The sequence below is a fragment of the Heliangelus exortis genome, chromosome 1, assembly GCF_036169615.1.
Source record: "Heliangelus exortis chromosome 1, bHelExo1.hap1, whole genome shotgun sequence".
NCBI lineage: Eukaryota > Metazoa > Chordata > Aves > Apodiformes > Trochilidae > Heliangelus > Heliangelus exortis.
The window spans coordinates 20,203,141-20,227,177 of record NC_092422.1 but is presented as its reverse complement, the minus strand read 5'-3'; the positions used below and the strand labels follow the sequence as shown (position 1 = coordinate 20,227,177).

The 24,037-nt window shown below is 39.0% G+C and overlaps 1 protein-coding gene across 3 annotated transcripts in view; it reads left to right on the top strand.

Annotated features, from left to right (window-relative positions):
* The first annotated feature begins 235 nt into the window (after positions 1–235).
* The window catches only part of USP12 (ubiquitin specific peptidase 12), a 40,198-nt gene continuing 16,396 nt past the window's right edge, over positions 236–24,037 (top strand). For all 3 annotated transcript variants that reach the window (XM_071736356.1, XM_071736366.1, XM_071736346.1), the window contains exons 1-4: positions 236–630; positions 11,606–11,686; positions 19,637–19,850; positions 23,288–23,514. In XM_071736356.1, coding sequence (XP_071592457.1) covers positions 583–630; positions 11,606–11,686; positions 19,637–19,850; positions 23,288–23,514 — 570 coding nt within the window. In that variant the 5' untranslated portion in view covers positions 236–582. The remainder of the gene's footprint in view (positions 631–11,605; positions 11,687–19,636; positions 19,851–23,287; positions 23,515–24,037) is intronic.

Here is a 24,037-nt window from a genome sequence, read left to right as displayed (position 1 = left end):
GTTACATTTCAGCTCTTGGGCCACAGGAGGCAAAACAGAACCGCGGCGCCTCAGCACTAACAGCGACCCGAAAGAGCCCACGACCCCTTCCCCGCCGCCATGCCGAGCCGCGACGCTCCGCCCGAGGGCAGGGAGGTTCCGTTCCGCTCCGCTCCGCCCCGCCCCTTCACACGGCGCTGCGCGAGCCCCCGCCCCGCCCCCCGGGCCCCGCGCATGCCCGTTCGGTGCCGCTCGGTGCCGCGGGGGCAGAGGGGGCGGAGGCAGCGGCAGCCCCGGCCCCGCAGAGGCGCTGCCCGGCGGGCGGGGGGCGGGCGCCGACCGGGCGGCGCGAGAGCCCGGCGGGGAACGGGTCGGGAGTCGCGGGTCGCGAGCGCCCGTGGCGCCGGTGGGAGCCGCGTGCCCGAGCGTCGGGGCCGTCAGGGCTGCGCGCGTCCCGCGGCGGGCGCTGGCGGGGGCCGTGAGGGCGAAGGCTGCCCCCGCCGCCTGCCTGCCCGCCCGGCCCCTCCCCGCCCACTCCCGCCCGGCCCAGCCCGGCTCCCCTCGGCTCAGCGCTGTGATTGGGCGGAAGATGGCGCTGGGCGGATGGAAATCCTAATGACAGTCTCCAAAATCGCCTCCATCTGTACCATGGTGAGTGAGGGGCTGGGGCCGGTTCCCGTTCCCTCTCCTGCCCTGCCGGGGCCGGGGGCGCGGGGCGGCGGAAGGGGCCGCGGGGAGGTGTGCGAGGGGCGGGCTGCGGGGGAGGCCCCGGTGTGCGCAGCGCCCCGGCCGGGGGTGGTGCGGCGGCGTGGGGACGGGGCGGCGGGGAGGTGTCCCCGGCCAGGGGCGCGGGAGCGCTGCCGGGGGCGGGGATCGGAAGCGGAGCGGGGTTAATCGGCTTTGGGAGACTCAACCGTGGTGCGGACGCTGAGGGGAATAGGGTTGGGCTGGCGGCGAGGGGGGAGTCCCGGCTGCCAGCGGGATAGACGAGCGGAGTTACCGAGCACAGCTTGTCCCCAAAGAGTGCCGAAAGCGGGGACGGAGAGCTGAGAGCCGAGCCTTGGCTACGGGTTCGGGGCTGCTTATTGCAGGTCTGCTGGTTCCAGGGCAGGGTTTCTACAAGCGCCTTCCTTTTCCTCATCCACCGGGCGACTGTGCCCGGCTCTCCGAGTACTTCACGCGTGTGGTGGGGCTGTTGGTTCCATTGCTTATTATCAGACGGGGGCTCCTCCGGTTACCTGGAAAAGTGTTAGCAGCCCGCCCGCTCTGCTCAGCCAGGCACGCTCCGCGCCTTGGCATGGAATTTGACTGGTTTGCATCGATCCGAGTCCGATAGGAGGCTTCTTCCAGTGATTGCTTTTTCATTACTCTGTCTCTTGATAAATTAGAGCTATTAGCAGATACACAGATATGATGAAGCTCCTTTTTTTTTTTTTTTTTTTTTTTTTTAAAGAGGGTTGGGGAGCTCAGTAGTTTCACATGATGGATAAATGCTGAATTTAAGGAAGGAAATATCTCTTTAGTCATTAGAAGTCACTGCTTGTCATGGGAGAGATGTATGTTCATAGCTGGAGATCTCACATTTGTTCTATTTTCTGTCTCTTCAGTAGTCAGATGAAAGTTCTTGTTCCCAAATCTGTTTCCCCAGTGGAAGGGGAAAACTGCTATCTAGTTTGTTAATTTGCTGTTATAATTTGGGATTATAACATATCATAATGTAAAATAGTGAGAAATGTTTATATATTATATTATTGGAAATTGATTTATGGTTTTCATAGCTATTACTGCAAAAAGGCTTTAACATCTCAAACAGACATTTCAGAGGTGGCCCATAAGAATTTTGAATTAATATCTGTAAGCCCGTGGGGCAAGATTGCTCAGGTAGTTGTTGATTAATTATACTAATGTTTTTTGTGATATGGGAGATCACGTATTTTCATTTGGACTTGGAGCGTCTGACTTGTTGAATTCATGACCTATATACCAAGATCTTTATATGGCCAAATATTGAAGGACACACACCATGTATTTCAGGAATTTTTGTTACATTTAATAGTTAGATTTTAGGTCAGACTGTTGAGGAGTCAATGCAATCGATACTTGAGCTAAGACAGTCTCATTTTATTGCAAGTCTAGTTAGTATGTTTTCACCCACAACCTTTGTGCCAACAAAAATCCAGTGCTAGTCTCTTGAATTGGGCCCACTCTGGGACCTCATGTTTCTGCTCCTGGAAAGCATAGAAGTTTTAGGCCTGGACTGGCTAAGATGATAGTTTAAGATTAATCTGTATGTATGGTTATTAGAAATGATATGGTTATAATGTCATTGGCATTTAGATCAGTCCCAAAACAATTTTTTTAACTAAAAATCTTATGGTTAACCAAAATGTCCATGTATATGAAGTTGGAATTCTGATGGCAATAGGTGTTATCTGCCCAACCATAATCATGTGCACTGAGGTGGAAAAATTCCAGGCATAACATCTTTCCTGTGCCTTTCTAATGCACGAGCTGTAGTAGTACTGTGAGATGGGAAAGCTATCATAAGTTATTTGCTGTAAGTGTTTTTTCAACACTTAATATAAGATTGTGCTTAAAAATGTTCCAGTAAAGGTAGTGTGAAGAAGCACTTGGTATTTACTGTAGAGTTGTTTAGAACAGTGTGGTAATGGTCAGGTAGATATTTTGAGTTTTAGTAAGAGTGATATACTCATGTGTAAGCATATATTTTGAAATAAAAACCAAAAAAACCCCACAACAACAAACCCTGAAGGAATCTACTTGCTGACTAATACTTTTTTTTTTTTTTCTTTTTTTTCTGGCAATTCTTCTTTGTGTCAGCCCACTGTTTGATAAACTGCCAGACAACTTCCTGAAAATTGTTTTAAGTTTTTCTTGCCTTTCCCCATGTCTCATACAAGAACTATCAGGCTGTTTCTTCTCTTCTTGTGTTTGGTTAGTACAAAACCAGTAACAGGCAATCTTTGTCAAGAGACAGTTCATGCCTACGCAAACCTAGTATACACATACATTTTCAATCTGTAACAGAACAGTCTGGAATTATGTTGCAGAAGTTCTTCCATTACAATCTTGTATTTAATTAGTTCGTTTTTTGTATCCAAATTAAAGTTTCACTTCTGCTGACTCACTTATATTTTATGCATCTTATCCTTGTTGTTCAGGCTCTGAATATTAGAAAGAAATATATTACATTTTACAGTATTGGCAGGTTGTGTGGGTACAGTGAAGGGTGGTGATATCCAGTATTTTTAGTTTGTTAGCCATGGTGCCTTTTGAGATGATCTTTGAAGGGCACATTATATCTACCAAAGACTGGTTGTTCTTTATGCATCATTAGTTCATTAATCTATCTGATGTTCAAACCAGTGATTTCAGAGCTCTTCCTGTAGTGCTGTGTCCTTGTGTCCTGTCACCTTTGAGCTACTTGGACTTCTTTGCTCTACATCACCACTCCCATGACTCCTCGTGCTCATGGCTGGAGATGGTGAAAAATCACTGGGAAAGACCTTTGCCCTTGAATACCTTTCTTGCCACTTGCATGTGGATTTTGTTTATTTTTTTTTTAAAGTCTTTGTCCTTGCAGTAAAAGTTGAACTTGGTCTTTTACCCTTTTCCATACATTAAACTGCAATCGAAGTCTTACCTGACTGAATTATATTGAATTTTTATGCATGGCTGAGAAGTAGGAAAGTAACCCATGCTGACTGCAATGAAGATGTGCCTCAAACTATACTCTTTATGTAATAGAGGTTGAAGCTGGTACTTTGCTTCTGTTTTCTAGAATTCAGACAATGCTTGCCAGCAGTTGAAAGGTATCAACTCTTAGAGTGACTGAAATAAAGAGAAGATTGAAATTATCATTTTATCTTTAAAGCCATGGAAAGGTACAAAGCCACCAGTCTCAGACATACAGAGGGAAGTTGTAATGGTGGCAGTACTTGTTTTTCAGCGTTTCTTCTAGAAACTGCTTGATTATGTTAGCACAACCTGAAAAAGTTTAATGAAATTTAAAAACCATGCTAATCTAGATGTAGCATTAGACATGAAAATGTTTTCTTCATGTTTCAGTATTTGAGTTCTTTCTCTGTCTGCCAGTTTAGCATCTTACATACAGGGTCAGTATCACTGAATTCAGTGATGGATTCAGCCCCCCCAGCACTCGAAACAAACACATAGTTTGTAGCTAGATGTGGCTTGTATGATGCAACAGTGTGTTCTGCATCACAAGTCTGCTTCTATCTTACAATCAAAATCTTTGTTTTGTTTTTGAAAGGAGTAAGAGTTGAGGAATCACGCCGAATGGCTGGCTGCTGGCCTTTTCCTGCCTGCCTCCTGCCTAAGGGTACTCTCACCATTACCCTTTCCCAGGGTTCAGTCACATTTGACAAAGGTGAAGAGGCCTCAGAGGTGCTCAAGTTCCAACCAGCATCTGGGGAGAAAAAGGCAGCTCAGAGGAAAGAGCTGTATGTGCCCAGTTGAAGCAGGGCTGCAGTGTTGTAGCACTTCGGATGTTGTAGCAGAGAGGCTTTATAAAAACAATTGTAGGAAAATTTTGTAACTAACTGTGATATATATACATAATAAATGGACTTCATTACTGCTTAAGAAATTACTTGTTTACAGTAGATTGTGAAATCTGCACTTAATGTAAATTGATGTTTGCCAGAGTTTGCAGTTGACCAGAAATGGCTATGGTGTACTCACTCCTCTTCCTTCTAATTGCAGTGTCTGCTCTGAAGCACAAATTATAATATGTAAACAGTAATTGATGATCAGGATAACAGATTCCATAGGAAACCCATCGGAAAGAGTACGGAAGAAGTGAGAATTGAGAGTTACAGCAAGGAAAGGAAATCTGTAGAAAAACATTGCCTCAGAGTGAGGAGAGGATAGAAAAGAAAGTAGAGGAGGAAGGGACTAAGGTAACACAGAAAAAACAGCAGTGTTATGGTATTCCTTTATCCAGCTGTCTGACTTGCTTATGTGGCAAAGTTGTCAAGAAGGAACATGTGCCACTGCATTTCACTGGCATTGTGAATCTGCCACCATCAGTTTGGACACGTGTTCTGTGGTGATTCTCTTGCAAGCCCATTAGATTTTGGAGAAGTATGTTTTGGACAGCTGAGGTGAGAGCTTAAACCAAAGTAGGCAAGTTCACTCATCTGTTGGAGTTCTTATCAAGAGAATATTTCATTATAAGTATGACACTATGATTCAAGTGTGATTGTGGCATTTGTCATTATCATTTCTGTAGATGTAACGTGCTACAGTATGGTAATAAGTGATGAGTCTGCACATTTGCTCTTTAAAATCTTGGCTTTGTGACACTGCTTAGTATACTAATTAGTTTAGACAAGTTTGCTTTAAATTTATATCAAAATATGAATTTGACTCTAAATTAATATACAGCAAATGTAAAATTTGAGAGATGAAAAAAAAAATTCCTGAAGTTGTGTAGCTGTAAAGCAATACTTATATCTGCACAGAGGATCATGTGGTTGAATAATTTCAATTATATAAATGCTCCTTTTTCTTTCTGTGTATAGCCTTGCAAGTTCTAAGGACAGAGAAGGAAATGCAAACTTAAACCTAGTTTTGCTGAAAGAATTTTTAGCTGTGTCAGTGGAAATAACTGATCCTGTTAAGTAGAAAAGCTTGGTTATTTAGATTGGTCATTTGCGTAGTCTTTGCATTTACTTTTTAAACTACTGAAGGAACTAATTTGCTTTAAAACTTCTAGGAATTACTCTGTGAAAATGTGTTGAAAGGGTTTCTGTCCATTAATTGCTATTCCAAGGTACTTTTCTCTTTCAGAGTTGTTGAAGGAAACGTATAAAATCCCTGTAGAGGGAGTAACTTTTGCTTTCCTAGCTTGGGAGGTTTGGTAAAGTTAAATGTTTTTTAAAAATTACTTATGCAATGAGGCCTACCTGATCTTTCAGTTGAGGGAAAAAAATTCTAGAACTTTGGGTGGTGTAGAACCATAATGTTTCTAAATAGTAAACCAGAACTGGAGAACATTTTTACCATCTTTCATAAACTCAAATTCTTTTTATAATTCCATGCAAATGGGAAATGTTAAAAGCAACACAATTCTTTTTAGGACACAGCAATTATGTGGGTTAAAAAAGCATGTGAAATGCTCCATGGTGTGCAGCTTATCAACAAAAATGGTTGAGCAAATTTGTTTTTCTTTTTTTTTGTTTTTTTCCTTTTCCCCTTCACATTGTCAGTGACTAGATAAGTAATTTTTCTAGAAGATTAATATAATGCTTGTAACTGTCTGTACTTTTTAGGCAGTGAAAAATTTCTAAGGTCAATATCAGATCCTCTTTGAAATACATCTCAGAGATTCCTATCCTGTCTGCTAACTGTAATTTAACCTTTAACTGAAAGTCTATGAGGGTAACAGTTTTGATCTTTGGGGACCCCAATTTGTATCATTATGAGATGTCTTGCACAGGTGCTATTGGAAATCCATATGAACAGAGGAAACTGAAGCAAAGGCACCTGATATCATAAGCAGTGTTACTCCAGGAATTTTCCAGTAAATATACAATAGAAATATGACTTGTCAGTAGCGTTTTGGTTTTTAGCAACATGATTTCATTCTGTATTGGGTGGGTAGTAGATGAAGTCCATTTCAGGTCCATCAGCAATTGGGGAAGAATTGTAGAAGCATCAATAGATCTTACCATGTTTTGAAGATCCACTCTATGAAAGAGCCAAGAACAGAGCCCTAATCCTGAGTCTGAGCATCACATGTGAGAGTAACTTGTCTTTGACTCTAGTCTTTAAACAGAAGGAAGTATGGCTATATCTAGTTGCTGTGAAGGAAAATATGTTGTGTATGCTCAGTAGGGCTCAAGAAGATGGGTGTGGTAGACATACCAAATGTGAAGAGAAGGCAATTTTGTGCTATGCTATCATTTCCCATGCCCAGGCAGAAATGTTTTTGCTTTGTACTCAATAAAAAAGCCTTTTGTCTTAGGGGTGTATGATTAGAATATACAGAACTATGTCTTAAGCCAATTAGTTAAGAAAATAGCACTCATTGTGAGTATTTTAAAAATATGAAAAGAAACTAGCCAAATATTTCATAGTTAGATTAACAAGTTGTGTGTTACTAGTGCATGTTCTTTTGCAAATGGATGAACAAGAAGGTTTACTGGACCTTGCTCAGTGTATTTCACCTCTGCTTCCTGCACTAGAAACAATACCAAAGCAGTGAGTTTCCATTTTGCTTGCAGTCGTAACAACAAATATGAACTTATTTAATATAGCTATTCTGTTAGCTCTAATCCTGATTCATATAACTAAATGGAAAGGTATGAATTCACATTCTGATAAAACATAACTGGACAAGTAGAATTATGTATTTCTTCTTTAACAGAAGATTATGTCAGTTTACACTGTCACTGACATAGTGTACACAGTGTACACTGTCAAATTGTGTACAATTCATTAGTGGCACAGACAGAGAGGAGTCTTCGAATACATGGCCAGAAAAAATGAAGGCACTAGCACTAGCAAACGAGGGCTTTGATACTCAGATTTTCTCTGATTATAAATAATTAATTTTACACTTTTCATGTTTTGTTCAGGAAAACATTGCTATTCCTGGTTAAGAAGTTGCCCTTTTACTTACATTGCCTTTAGGTCATAAGGAAGAATAGAATTCTTGTTTTGTGTTTTTTTTTATTGTTCACTTACCTATAGCTAAAGTAATGTTTAAAAAAATGAGTCTTTCATATACCTATGCAATGTGGTTTAGTTATTTGAGCCACCTTTTTTCTTTATTGTTCCTTGCTTCTTGAGGGAGGTGGAGAGCACTGTAGGGAAGGATCTAGCATAGTGCATGTGTGAAAGGATAAATGGATCTTCAGAATTTTGACAACAAATGTTTTGAGATGAGAAATTTCTCTTTTCCTTTTGGAGGAAAATAAATCAAGCAATGCTGTTCAGCTGCAGCTGAGTGTTCAGTCACAGGGCCAGCATCTGGCAGAACCCCTCTGAAACCCAACATGTGTGTGTCAGATCATAAACACCAACTGATTTGCTTCACAGATTGTCTCCAATTAGCTTATCCATATGGTAGCTGTTAGTGTGTCTCAGGAATACTGCTTTGACATGTAGCACCAAAATAGTGTGACCTCTGAGGCAGCGAGAAAAAGCAGTAGTAAAAGCAGAAATAGCACTTAACAATATAACTGCTTTAGCAAGTGAAAAAATAAACAAACAAAAAAACCATCACATGCCTGCACTTTGTTTCCCTCTTCCCTTATCATTGAAATGTACAGTGACAGGTTTTTTACGTTTATTTTAGAACTTTGGGAGAATGTATATCTGTAAAACTTGAAAATCCAGAAAATTCAACTGTACTGTTAGAAAATTCTACACTTTGCTCTCCCACAGTGTTTTCTGGTCTTTAATGTTACTGAACTGAAATAAAACACAGATTAGGTTGATGTTAAATATGTTAATTCATAGAAATGTTGAGCTCCTTTGAAAATAAAGTTGAGAAACTTTAATAAAGGACCTTTGAAAGTAAAAAAAGAATTCTTATCCCTTCCTTAATACGTTAGCATCTAAGGGGATCTCTGATAAATCCAATAATATAACCTTTTTCTTGAACTTGGTGGGGGAGATAAGCAGTAAATGTTAAACTCATTTGAACATGCTTAAACTAAAATTACTCATAATTTATCTTATAGTTTTAAGTTAAAGAGAAAATGAAGTGGACAGTAGCTGAGCTTTTCACCTAACTTTCATTATGTGTGAGGACACTATTTTATAATAATTGATATTTTAACATTTTTTCCAGAATGATTTTCAATAACAAATAAAAGTTAAGCAAATCTTGATTTCATACTGTGTGCTTGTATATATATCCTAGCTGCTGAACTTTCCACTTTATAAAGCTGTATCATGTTAACACAGATACATGTTCTGTAGGCCAGTGTCATAGAATCACAGAATGTTAGGGGTTGGAAGGGACCCCTGGAGATCATCTAGTCCCAACCCCTGTGAGTAGGTTGTGTGCCAACCCTTGAGTAGGTTGCACAGGATGGCATCCAGGTGGATTTTGAAAGTCTTCAGAGTTTGAGACACCACACTCTGAGTAGCCTGTTCCAGTTCACTGTAACCCTCAGAGTAAATTTTCCCTTGTGTTTCTATTCAACCTTCTGTTCCAGTTTGTGACCATTGCCTCTTGTCCTGTCACTGGCCACCTCTGAAAAGAGTGGTTCCATCATTGTCTCTGTGCTGGAAGGGGCGCAGTGTAAGGCAGTGTTGGTGTTGTGCAAGTTTCATGCTAAAATAATGCAAAAACTGGTAAATGTAACTACCATTGCACTGTGAGCTTTTTTGGACTTCAGTTCCTTCCACTGCTGGGTTATGCCCTTGTGTGCTTCTGCTCAGAAGAGTAGGGAAGCTGGAAATAATTGTACTGTGAAAAGTTAATGATGCTCCTTTCTGTCCCCTTGCACAATATCAAAGCCAAGTTGCTGTGTGGGGACTGAGCACCTATTGCATGGGTTGTTCAGTGAGCCCCCAAAAGAAGTTCATTTTGGCATCTTCCCACAGCCCAGTTAAGTGGCAGAGGAAGAAATCCATCCCTGGTAAGTCCATCTTGGCTTGTGGAAGAAGAGAGGCTTAACTTCTGCCTCAAGCCTGTGCTGTGCCCTTGTCCAACAGTGGTTCTCTGGTTGTGGCTCTCATTTTTGCATAAATAAAGAGTCAGCTGGGACTGATAATGTGTACTGCAAGGCTGAATGGGAAACCTTTCATAGGAAGGGGTAGTTAGGTGTTAAAACAGCTTTTACATGTCAGGTGTGAACATGCATTTTAAGCATACTCTTTTCAGCCCTTGCTGCATGCTGTGCTCTCTCCAGCCAACACACTGCACTGTATAAATGATTCCTTTGAGGGGGGAAATAACATATTTTATGATAGACAAAAAGAGAGCTGTAGAGGGAAGTAGTTTCTGGGGGGTTATATTGGTCTCAAGCTTCCACGCTGGGTTGTAGTAATAAAACATAAACAACTGTATTCGAAGATAGGTAATGCCATACTTTGAAATAATTTGAAAGTCTAAATGTTGAGTGAAACAGCCTTGAGTAATAAGGAGGCCATAACTATAGTGGAGTATCTTAGCATGTCTATCTAGTTGTCAAGTCAGGATCTTTATTGTGCTAGAAAACTAAATGCTGTGTTCAGACCTGTACAAAACAAACATTGAAGTTTACACCATAATTGTCTTCCTTCCAAAGACAGAACACAGCAGCAGCTCCACCCTAGCTTTGAAAGGAGAGTTTCCTAAATGCCTGCTCTTGAATTTATTTATTTTTAAAGAAGTAGAGATTTTAACAATAGGATAAAAGGATCTCAACATTTCCTTTTTTTCTAGTTTATTTGTAAATAATACCCACCATACCAGACTTCAGTATTTCAGTAAAGCTGCAAAACTAAATATTCAGTAGTCACGGGACACTTTAATCTTAAGTGAGGCGTTATACCCCTTTACACCAGCATCACCCTTGCTTAACAGCTTCTAAAGTAGTAAGCCCTGCTGACAAATCCCCAGTAAAGGAGAGGCTTTATCATAATTGCAGGGGATGGGACTAATGAAGAGGCAGCTGGAGCAGTGTTGGGCAAGGAGCAGAGCTGTACTCTCTCAAATGTGGAGTTACACTATCTTTGCTGTATTCTAATTAAAGTTGTTACCTCCTAATGGGCCTTTGACCATGTATTTCCAGTTTCAGAACTACTAAGCAAGATTGTGTAACTACTCCTAAGTTCTGCACTACCACAATCACGTCATAGCAGATGCAACATAATAGTTTCATTTTAATTTTTCACATTTTGATTTAGTCCTAATTATGTTCTCCTTCCTCCTGTCTGTAATTAATCTGTGAAATTCTCAATGCTGTTTTCAATGAACTCTATGATTTTTATTTAATTTTATTGTTGTAATATCCTATTGTATGAAAATACATGACAATTATAAACTTACTTTGAGGTGTTTTTGACCAGAACATATTTGGAAACACAGACCTCTAAGCATTTTTTGATTATTCTGAACTAATTTTCTTTGGGTGAAAGAGTGTTAGGTTTTTTTATAATAACTATAGAAGTATGAAATTATGGCATAGAAGACTTGTCTGCACTATAACCTATGTGAAATGATTTTGTGGACAATATGAACATCCTGAGAGTGTAAATCAAAAGTGAAGTCAAAGCAATTATTTTTCTGCATTCATGGCCAATATTACTCTGCCTACAAGCTTGTCTTGGCTTAATTTGCCATGTGTGATTGCTGAGCTGCATCAAGAACTCAATTTTCTCTCCATTTACCGTTCAGAAAGTAAGTTGCATCCATTTTCAGTATTTAGTCTCATTTATTTTTGTCTTCCTCCCTCCTGACTAGAGAGAGCTTCAGTGGAAGTAAGTTTTGTGAATTTATGGTCTGAGATCTGAGGTTACTGGTTTGGTTTTAGCAAGGAGAATAGCTGTGATGAGGGTGTGTTGGGTTCTTCTCAGGTAGTTAAATTCACTGTGTAAGCAGTTGCAGCACTAACAAGTTTATTTCTTTTGGTTTTTCTAGGGCGCCAATGCCTCAGCCTTGGAGAAAGAAATTGGTCCGGAACAATTTCCAGTCAATGAGCACTATTTTGGTTTGGTTAATGTAAGTTTCAATCTGTAGGTTCAATGCTTTGAGTTGCTAGGAGTGGATTTGTTAAATTACAAGGCTAGGACTGAGCGAATAATTAAAACACTGAACTATTCATGTAATTGAATATACATATTAACTGAAATGTGTTTCAATATTCAGTGTATTTGTTGAAATATACTACTGAAATAATTGTTGAAATGGAACTCTATTACTTTATTTCATTTTACTTATTGTAGGGAATTTAAAAATCTATTTCTTTTAAAATCACTCTATTAAAAGTTTAAATCTTCAAAAGAAGATGCTTAAAATGTGAAGCTTGTAGTTCATAGTGTGAAGCCAATCCAAGTGAATAAATACAGTAAAAGATAAAACAGAACCTGTGAAAGACTGATGCTGTGAAGCATTCATGTCTAGTAGTTGTATTAAGATTTTTTAAAAAATACTGAGCCCAAACAGAAAAACAGTGGTGGAAAAATATACTGAATTGTTCAATTCAATCATTAGGTTTATGGAATGCTTTAAATTTTAATTTTTGGTATTAGCAATGAAAATATTACCTTGTAAGAAAACACATTATTCTGAAATGAAGCATTAAATTATTTACTGAAGATTCAGAAAGAACATATTTATACCAAGTTGATTTAAGAAGAGCTGTCTTCTTGTGTTTCTTAGTGAAACTTATTACTTCTAATAATGTCCTGCTACGATTCTGTACCCCTAGGTTCTCTGCCTTTAGGTTCTTACACTGACGTGGTTCAAGAGTCTGCAGTTAGAGTGTGCACTGTGCAATCAGTAAGCACCCTGACTGATAGCTGATGTGCATGCATCTCAAATGCTATGTCTCAAATTAGTAATTTTTTCCCTTTTCCCTTTCTCATGAAAGTTGAAATACCTTCCAAATGATGTTTTCCTCTGAAAAGAGGAAATAGAGTAGCTTAGGTATGAATACTTGTTTTTAGCTCTATAGCAGAGTTCAGGCTTTCTGTCAAAGTTGTTCTTACCCTTTCTCAAATCTGTTATTCTGTTGGCAGAAAACCTGTTTTCCTAATTTCTTGTTGAAGTCCAGAGAGGATTTGAGATTTAACAGTAAAATTGCACTGGATGCCTAGTCTTGAAGTTTTACACATTTTGTGTCTTCAATAAAGTTTCAATCAATCAAGGACAGTCTTCCTCATATATAATGAGTACCAACAAGTTCTGTTTTTTTGTAGTCCAGGGTGAGTAGGAAATTTAAAGAAATATGTCTTTAAGTCTTTGCTGACAAACATAAATACAGGAGGCAGGAAGCTAAGATATCTCAGAGTGCCCTTAACTTTCTGGGTAGTACAGAAATTTTGCTCATTTCAGTTTAAAAAAATAAAGTTTTATGAACCAAAATTCTTTGAATTGTAACAAATAGTAAAATGGGTTTCCATTACACCCACGACACAGTGATAATGTGTGTTTCAGGTATAGTGGCTAGGAAGGAAAATTCAGTCTTGTTGCTTTCATGGTTTTCAGAATCTGTACAGATTGTGTTTACCAACACAGTATGTATGTGCCATAAATGTTTAATTAGCTTGCAAAATGTAAATCTATCAGGAAGAGGAAAGGTAGTGACCTCTTCATTAACAAACAGTGGCCAGTGGCCATTCAGAAAGAATGACAGCACCAGTGAAAATTAAAAGAAATAACAGATAATTAGATAATTTCAGAGTACTATTAGATTGAGAAAATTAAGAAATCACCGTTTTTCCTTCAATGATTTCTCTTAATTGTTTTCTAGCAGTTACAAGAAGTTAAGTTCTTAAAGGTTTGTTAGCATTTACTGCTAAATTTTTCTAGTCTAACTTTATCCATAGTAATGGAAAAATGGAGATAATGTAGGAATCAATAGTGCTCTTCTAACTGTGCTAGCTAGCCACTTGGGATGTTTGGAATGCAGGAGAGGATTTTAGATAAAGATGAAAATTCTGAAATAGAGACCTATCAGGGGTACTCTGGAGTTTATCCAGAGGTAGTGTAAAATAAGAGAATGTAGATGCACTGCCTTATCTCCTCTCCAGTTCTGTGGCAGAATCCAGGGATTATCCAGCAGATGTGCTGAAAGCACAGTTTGAGAGGTAAAAGAAGAATTAAGAAAGGGCATATGGAAAACCAGATGATTGATGGGATGTTTTATTCTGTCAATGAGAGCTCCAGATGGAAATTTAATCTTAGGCTTGAAAGGACAATACCATTAATTACATTAGCAGGAAATATTTAAGATGTGTGGTAAGATAAAAATCTTAGTTGCATGATGTCCCATGCACGTGGGCAATCAGGAACATGAAGTCTGTGTATCATTCTCATTTCCCTCTACAGTGAAGTCATGCAAACTGTGGAAATCCATGCACTTCACAAATTAAATAAATGATTTTATCCAGTGAGTATGAAATAACAAACATTTTTAACCTCGTAATAGCTACTCTGGTAGCTCTTCAGCAGTTTACTGGACTTCTTAGAGTGGAAAGTTTGCTTATTCAGTCTCTTGCACAAAGATAGTGTTCTAAGCAGATGTAAGTTCTTGTGTAACCATTGTTAGGTTTTGTAGATCTGTGGGGTTCAATACCAGGTATGTATTGCATCAGGAGAGTAAATTATAAGGCTTTGAGCCTCAGTGAGTTGTGGCAACTTTCCTGATTGTCTCATTTTTTATTAATTTCCACACAGGTTTGAGAATTGAAGCTTTGATTTTGGAATAAAGCAAACAAACAAAACCAACAACAAAACTAAACACAAAAAAGATGTGTGTAGGAAGCATACAGAATGCACTATTTTTGTGAAAGGAAATAATCTTATTTCTCAGAATTTAAAACAGAAGAAAAATATGAGCTGAAAAAAAGAGAAAATTTCTTTGTTTTTACTTTTCTTAGATATTCACATTTTTAAATGATCCTTACTGAAACAATGATGCAAGCAACAATGAGTTGAAAACACATATTGAAGTAACTCCATATATTCTCTATTACCTGCCCCTGAATGAGATAGAGGGGTCTCAGTAACAATGAGTTTATGCACAGGCTGAAAATTTAAGGCATAAAATTATAATGACAGTCTTTCTTAGAAGTTTCTACTGTTATTTTTAGGCAGATTTTGCAGGCATTTCTTTTTCCTACAATTCTATTTTGCATAAAGATCACTAATTTCTAAAGCTAGTGTAAAAAGGTTTTAGTTTTTGAAGTGAAGATGGATGCGCAGGAGTTTGTTTTCAGACAATCTTCTTCTGCCTCTTATCTTTCTGAGTGTGGTTGAAAAAAACATTGTATGAGCTTAATTTGCTGGCTTTTAGTTCCTATCCACAGGCATGTGGGTGAACATACATTCATAATAAATTAAGCTCCTGAATTTTGTTTAGTGTTCTGAGTTCTCTCTTGCTTCAAACTTCAGTTGTCTCTCACTGTATGTTTGCCATTCTAATTATCATCAGACTGCTCCTTTTTAAAATTGAAGTGTTAGGAAATTTCTAAATTGCTGCCTTTTCATCTTTTGACACTTGGTGTAGAAATTTTAGCCCTTTCCCCATTTAATTTAATTTTAGTAACTTTAAGATTTTAATATAGTTCTTCATTTGTGGCTATTTCTAATTGTAAACTCATAAATAGTTAGCTTACAATATTAAATAGAATCATGGAATGGCTAGAGTTGGAAGGCACCTTAAAGCTCATCTAGTTCCGAGCCCCCTGCATGGGCAGGGACACCTTCCCCTAGACCAGGTTGTTCAAGGCCCCATCCAACCTGGCCCTGAACACCTCCAGCAAGGGGGCAGCCACAGCTTCCTGGGACAACCTCTTCCAGTGTCTTACTACCCTCAAATTAAAGAATTTCTTCCTCATGTCTAACCTAAATCTCCCCTCCTCAAGTTTTAAACCATTTCCCCTTGTCCTCTCACTACACACCCATGTGAAAAGCCCTACCCCAGCTTTCTTGCAGGGCCTCTTCAGATATTGGAAGGTTGCTATAAGGTCACCTCGGAGCCACCTTTTCTCCAGGCTGAACAGCCCCAACTTCCTCACCCTGTCTTCATAGGGGAGGTGCTCCAGCCCTCTGATCATTTCAGTCTCTCCTCTGGACACATTCCAGGAGCTCTGTGTCCTTCTTATGCTGGGGACTCCAGAACTGGACACACTCCAGGTGGGGTCTCACAAGAGCAGAGTAGAGGGGGAGAATCACCTCCCATAACTGGCTGTCTGTGCATCTCTGGATGCAGCCCAGGGCCCAGTTGGCTTTCTGGGCTGCAAGCACACACTGATGGCTCATGTTGAGCTTCTGGTCCACCACCCCCCCAAGTCCTTCTCCTCAGGGCTGTCTGCAATTTGTGTGTGGGATCTTGACCCAGGTGCAGAACCTTGCACTTGGCCTTGTTGAACTTCATGCAGTTTACATGAGTCCACTTCTCAAGCCTGTCGGGGTCCCTCTGGATGGCATCCCTTCCCTCCAGTGTGTTGACTTCACCACACACTTGCTGAGGATGCATTTGATTCCACTGTCCAGGTCCCCAACAAAGATGTTAAACAGCACTGATCTCGGTACCAACCCTTGAGGAACACCACTCCTCATACATCTCCATCTGGACACTGAGTCACTGATTACAACTGTTTGGGTCTGACCATCCAGGCAGTTCCTTATCCAAGAATGGTCCGTTCATTGAATCTGTATCCTTCCAGCTTAGAGATCAGAATGTTGTGCAGGGCAGTGTTGAATGCTTTGCACAGGTCCAGGTAGATGATGTCTGTTGCTCTGCCTTTGTCTACTGAGACTGTGACACCATCATAAAAAGCCACCAAATTAGGCAGGCAGGACTAGCACTCAGTGAAGCCGTGTTGGCTGTCACAACTCTCCCCTTTATCTGCTTGCATTTGCAGAGCCTTCAGGAGGATCTGCTCCATAATCTTGACAGCCACAGAGGTGAGACTGGCCTGTAGTTCCCTGGGTCTTCTTTTTATCAATTTTTGAATATGGGGGTTATGTTTCCCTTTTTCCAGTCAGTAGGAACTTCACCAGACTGCCATAATTTTTCAAATATGATGGACAGTGGCTTTGCAACTTCATCTGCCAGTTCTTTCAGAAGCCATGGGTGAATCCTATCAGGTCCCTTGTTCAAATTCAGGTTCTTTAGGTGATCTCAAACCTGCTTTTCATTTACAGTGGGAGGATCTTCCTTTTCTCAGTCCCTTCCTTTGGTTTCTGTAGCAAGGAGTGCGTGACCAGAGTCCTTGCCAGTGAAGACAGAGGCAAAGGAGTCATTGAGTATCTCAGCCTTCTCTTGGCTGACCAGTTCTCCTGTTTCCTTCTGGAGTGGGCCCACATTTTCTCTAATCTTCCTCTTATCCTTGGCATACTTATAGCAATTTTTCATGTTGTCCTTAAGCCCCCTTGCCAGATCCAGTTCTCTCTGTGCTTTTGCTTTCTTAAGTTGCTTGATTACTTATCTGTAGCTCTACCAGGGTATCTATCCTTGCTTCTATCCTCTATAAACTTTAGTTTTAACCACAAAGTGTGTCTAGGAGTTCCTTGCTCATCCACACCAGCCTCCTGGCACTCCTGCCTGCCTGCCTTCCTTTTCATTGGGACACATTGGTCCTGAGCATGCAGGAGGTTACCTTTGAATATGGACCAGCTTTCCTGGGCTCCTTTCCCATCCATGGCTTTATCCCATTCAACCCTACTAAGCAGTTTCTTGAACAGACTAAAATCTGCTCTTTTAAAACCAAATGCCATCAATTTACTTGGCACTTTCCTCGCTGCCCTAAGGATCTTGGATTCTACAATCTCATGGTCACTGCAGCCAAGTCTCCCATTAAATTTTACATCACTCACCAGCCCATCCATGTTGGTGAGAACTAGGTCTAGCAAAGCTCGTTTTCTGGTTGATTCCTCTACCATTTGGAGGAGGAAGTTGTCATACATGCACTCAAGGAACTTCCTGGAATGCTGGTGCTTTGCTGTGCTGTCCCTGCAGCAGATGTCAGGGTGATTAAAGTCCCCCATGAGGACCATGGCTTGTGAGTGCAGAGCAGCTCCTATCTGTCTAAAGAGGGCCTTATCCACTTGGTCATCCTGCTTGGGTGGCCTGTAGCAAACCCCTACTATATCACTTGCCTCTGACTTACCTTTAATCCTGACCCATAGGGTCTCTGTCTGCTCCTCATCCATCCCCAGCTGGAGCTCCAGCTGGTCACTGATGTAGAGGGTGACACCCTCTCCTCCCTTGCCTTTCCTGTCCTTTCTAAACAGTTTATACTCAGCCATCCCCATGCTCCAGGGAGAGGAGCTGATGCTCACAGCTTTATCCCCTCCCCCCTTCAAACCTAGTTTGAAGCTCTGTCAATGAGCCCTGCCAGCTCCCAGCCAAAAATCCTTTTCCCTCTAGGACAAACTACTGTGTCATTGCATCTCCTTCCTTTAAGGAAAAAAAACCTTGTTTTCCTCTTAAGTTCATTGACCTACTTGAGTGAAGACTTGCACCAGAAGAAGTTAATACAAGCATTTTCCTCAGCTTGAAGACATGCAAATAGTGGACATTCATTTCCTCAGTTTTTAATATATAAAAATCTTATGATAACGTGTTTTTTAAATTGCTCTACTTACTCATTCTTTGACTGTGTCTTGGGTATTTAGAAAGTATTTTTCGTATTTCATTAATTTCAAATAATGGAAAAAATTTACTTTCCAGTTTTCTGATTAAATTGCATGGTGCCCTTGTTTGTTATTGTCTTAATTGGGAGAGGGCAAAAACCGGTTACTTCCCTGTTATTCTTAGGAAGCTAAAGCTTTTATTTCTTTTTCTTAGAAAGAACCTGCTCTTAAAATATTTCTAAATGCACTGTTTGCTATGTAACACTCTCCCTGTCACAGTATAATTTTAGAAATTGTTACCTGTATATGCTACTATATTTCATATAAAGCATAAATATGATCATTATTTTCACATCTTACAAAATGTGTGTAGCAGCTATGGGCTTCAATTTGCAGGTTGAGTGGCTGCAGCTGGAAGGTTGGATTACTTGTTGAGAGCCTTATAAAGATTTTTCTCACATTTTCTCTGAAATAGGTTTCACTGGAGGAGGGCAGCATTAAATGAGAGTGGCTGTAGCCACTGACAGCTCATGATGCCTTCACAGAGGTGATGGTGAGGTCTGCAGTGTTGGGGTGAGCTGGAAGCAGTGTCAGGGATCACAAGACTCAATAAGAGCTGGAAGGAAGAGGCACATCTGGAGTGTCCTGGTGCAAAGTGGCTTACAGATGCTTTTTGTGCTGACTTGCTTGCCCTCTTTAAAATACACACGTCCAAATTGCACATCCCTCTCCCTTTGGTCTTCATTTCAATCTATCAGCTGTGCCACATCTTTGAATCCTAAATAAGCCACGTTGCATTGTTTTAGAAAACTCCTGAATGCCAACCCTGTCACCCTAAAATGAGAACTAAAAATGTAGGAACAGGTTAAAGCAGTTATTTCTGATTTTGATCACAACTAATAAGATTTGGAGAATTCAATTTGTGAAGTGTGCGAGAAACTCAATTCGCAGCTGAATTTCTTCACAGTGTGAGGTCATGCTGTGCCTTGTTTCTAGTGTTGTGGCTGATATGTGGGATATGGATAGATATTTTTACCTTGGCACATTTTGAGAGTTGTGATATTAGTGATATTTGTTGAATATTTTGACCCTAGTAAATGGAAAATATTACTAATAAATCTACAAGCAATAAAAAATTATAGATTGTTTGAATTTTTAATTGATTGGTTGAATTGCCTAGTTTTTTCCTGCACTGACGTAGAGTATACTTGTTAATCCTTTGCAAAACAGAAATATACTTTACTGAAGAAGAAATGACTTGCAGAAAATTTGCCTCTGGTTATGCATTCTCTTATCCTTTGGATTTAATTTTAACTCTCTACAGTAATACAAAGCAAGCTAATAAGTCTTTCTCTTATTTTATAGTTTGGGAATACATGCTACTGCAATTCAGTTCTTCAGGCACTTTATTTTTGTCGACCATTTCGAGACAAAGTCTTAGCATACAAGAATCAACCAAGGAAAAAAGAGAATCTCCTTACATGCTTAGCTGATCTCTTCTACAGTATAGCCACCCAGAAGAAAAAAGTTGGAGTAATACCTCCCAAGAAATTTATAACAAGATTACGAAAAGAAAATGGTAACTTTTTTTTCTTCTTATGTAATAATCATAGCAATTATGATTTAATTCTGAAGTTGACATAGTGGAATTCCTAGATATTTTTTATGCATGGAGAGTGGTTTTGGTCCTGTACAATAAAGAAGAGGTGATCCCAGAATAAGGGTGTAACCCTGGAGCCATTTTGAGAGAGAATCCCAGTCTCTCCATCTGTCTCCATGTAGAACTGAGTATATTGTTGAAATCACTTGCCAAATTTGCCTCTGTATAAATTGTATTTTAATAATCAAGTTTCACTGTAAAGCTTTTTTCCTGTGTTTAAAAAAACATTATTCTTTGAATGCAGAATCAGTCTCCCAAACTGAGTGTGTGGAAAGGATGATAAGACTTCCCTGCAAGAATCCAGCTTAAAAACTCACAAATTTTTAAATTAATTAATTTTTTTCCAATAGTTAGTTTGACCTACTTTTAAAAGTATTATTTAATTTTAAAATCACTGAGTAGTTTGGGCTAATTTTTTTTATTAAGATGTCCTAAATTCCAAGAAATTTCCAGAGATTTTTAACATTTCTTGTGCCTTATCTGCAGGGCTAATTGGTCATCTTGTAATCTGCTGCTCAATTTGGATACTATTTTATAAAAATATAACAAAAATTTTCTAGGAAATAACAACTAGGCTTAAACTGTATAAGGTAGTATATTTAACACTGCTGCAACAGATATTTTCATATTGTTGTAATCTCTCCAGGACTATATATGGAGAATAAAAAAGTGATTAAATGTTATTATGATCCATCTCCATAGTAAAAACAAGAAATAAAATATTATTATGATGTCCCTAATTTGACATGACTCCTCCAGCAGATGCACACCATGACTTGTAGGACTGTTTTTTTTAAAAAAGCTCTCACGTAATGTAGAGTAAGTTCCATTTGCAGAATAGAAAAGTATCAATCAGTCCTTTGGTAAATACACTTCAGTAAGCATGTTTGTATGTTGATGTCTTTACAGAAATATTTCATTATGTCAATGAAAGTTGACAAACTGTGACAAACATGGAGAATGGTTCAGATGGAAAGCAGAAAGTAAAACACAGAAGCCATTAAGTTCATTTTTAGAAAGTGTTCTTTTTAATGCTTGATTATGTCGTAACACTAAAATCCTAAGAAGGAGATGGCAAATGGAAAACGTTCATTACATAAATCAGATGTGAAACTTGAGCTCTTGTTGGCTTTCGGGGTCTCTTTTAAATTATACTCTCGTCTTTTGCATGAATAAGTGGCTAAATTGTCAGGCAGAGATTAAATGAGCATCATATATGTGATTAAGTGCTTATTGTAAAAGTATATAATTTTGAGATTTAAAGAAGAGTGAGTTAAAGGATCAGGTAGGTGTGCAACACCAATCTAGATTCTGCCACAGGCAGTACCCATCTAGACCAGGGTAATGACTGAGAACATAATTTTAATGTATTTCAGACTACAATGCTGCTATTCCATATTTATATTCAAAGTCTGAATACAACATACATATATTAATGACCTTAAAGCTTAAATGGCTGGGAAGCAGCTGCCAGCTTAAACTCAGCAGAATATACTGTTACATTTTCTTAAATTTCTTCTAAGCATAAAATGAACAATTCACAGTCTTCATTTTGTTGTCCTTTGTGCTAATTTACTGGCTGGGCTCATAGCCCTGAAAGGTTTAAAAGGTAACACTGAAGAATCTCTGAAGTGTTTTACCTCAAGAGACTTGCAGCTCTTGTTCTACTTGACCTACTTCATTAAATAAAGACCTTACACTTGGCTTGATTCAGAGCTGAACTTACTCTTTCTTCTAAAAATAGTGTAGCAGTTCATTAAATGATCTACTTGGTTGATACTCTTGGCTGACCTATTGCACTACTTAACCTCTCCAGATTGTCTAGATTAGCATGAAATTATCCTTACTTTGATAATAACTCAGGATTTTTTTTTCTATTTGAAGTTTACTGCTGGATGGCATCAAATGAATGATAGGAAAGCTTCCATGTAAACCCTTTATGCACTCAAAGCTCAAGTTTGACTGAATATCTTTCTTATTCATCTTTCCAGCCCTGGTAACTATCCCTCTGGTCAAGGCCAGTCTCTTAGTATATGCTTGTACTGCAAGAAAATTCCAATCTACAATTAATTAAAATAATTGCACATTAAAAGACTGATACTGATATTAGCCAGTGATATAGAAGGCTTTTTAAACTGGGAGGTAATTTTCCATGTAACGATTCCCAGTCAGATAGAGATGAGGTAACTACCACTAAATCTGATTCAATGCCTTCATGGTTTCCTTAGTACCATTCCTAATGTGAGGATTTGTAGCAGCAAAGGATTTCTCAGGTTGACATCCCAGGGTATGCAATAACCAGTACTTAAGGGTAGTACCAATTTGGCTGTAAAAAAGAGAGTAGATTTTTAAGAAAGAGAATTCAACTTTATGCTTTAATCTGTATCTTTGCTAAATATTGCGAGTAAGTGCCCGTGAAACTATTCCTGTTCCACTGAATTTAACCTAAAGTTATTAAGCTTAGGAATGTTGACAAACTAATGACAAGAAGTGGAAAGCATAGCAAATCCATTATTTATCTGTCCAGCAAGTCCACCAGTAATAAAGGTGCCACATATGCCACTCTCCAAAAGCTGTATTTCAAATCTTGAAAGACAGATCTATTTATTACTTGAGGTCTTAATCTGAAACCTGTGGCTAGGACTTTTGATATGGCTTCTACAAATACAATCTTTTAAAAAAACTTTGAGAAAGAAAGTAGTTGTTTAGTTAATAAGTTAGTTAAAATCTTATTTTCATTGCTACTATTGATGAGACTGTGCTTATGACAGCACAGCAGAGGAGTTAAACCCTAAAAGTGAAAAAAAATAAAACAGTATTTTAAGCAGTTATTTTTCATATTCTTCCTTTGATAGAACATACAGACTATGAAAAAAAATTCCTGACTTATGTCCTTATTTTTGGAAAATATCAACATATAATGTCATTGGAGATGCTCTGTGTTGTCCAAGACATTGACCTAAGCTTGTCAGTAACAGCATAACCCCTGTAGGATATCCAAGTAATTGTGTCCTGGCATCTGGAGGCTGGACAGGATAAGCTATAACATTTTAGGTGGCACTCACTATCTGTGCACCTCTGTTTAGGTAATTGCATCATGCCATAGTTTTCATGCATAGTTCAGAATTCTGTTAATTCTGATCAGCTGGTCATTTCTGTGAATGTAAGCTGACTTGCCCTCCCCTCTTCCCACCCCCTGTATTTTTGTCTTAGTTTATGACATGGGTGTTGTAATGTCATGAATTTTTCAAGACCTTAAATTAAGACTGGTTTTGAAATTCAGTTATCTTTTTTATGAAGTTTATGTAGTATAGCACTAACCAACTAATAAAATCTTCTGTTGTTTTATCTTGTAGAGCTTTTTGATAACTACATGCAGCAGGATGCACATGAGTTCTTAAACTATCTATTAAATACAGTTGCGGATATCTTGCAAGAGGAGAGAAAACAAGAGAAACAAAACGGTCGCCTACCTAATGGCAACATTGACAATGAAAATAACAACCCTCCAGACCCAACCTGGGTTCATGAGATCTTTCAGGGAACATTAACTAATGAAACCAGATGTCTTACATGTGAAACTGTAAGTCTGTACATACTATAAAAAATTACTTGTTTCAGAATGTCGTGCTTCATGAGTCATTTATCCCAACAGTTTAACATACCAAATTAGTTTCTTTCTTTAGAAATCTTACATTCTTGTGAAATTTGCTTTTTGGGGTTTTTTTCTTGTTAGTGTGCTGACACATGAATTGTAGGTTAAGGCTTTTGGTCAATATGAGGAAAATGCCCAATTGAATTTTTGTCAGTGTGATCATAATCAACTTGAGAATTTAGGTTAGAAAATTCTGAATTGATGTATGCCTAAGAGCAATGAAGTCTGCTCCCTGGGGATGGGGAATTCTTCTCAAATTTAATGTCTTAATACCTTAATCTCTTGCTTAGTGATACCTTGTATAAATAAGTATTCTGAATCAGTTTCCACCAATTTCTAGTTTTTAAATTTAAAGCCAGAAAAAATCAAGATACTATGGTTGGCTCTTGACACTGGGACAGTAGACTGAAATTCTCAAAGAGAATAACTTAATGTGCAGGTAAAGTAATCC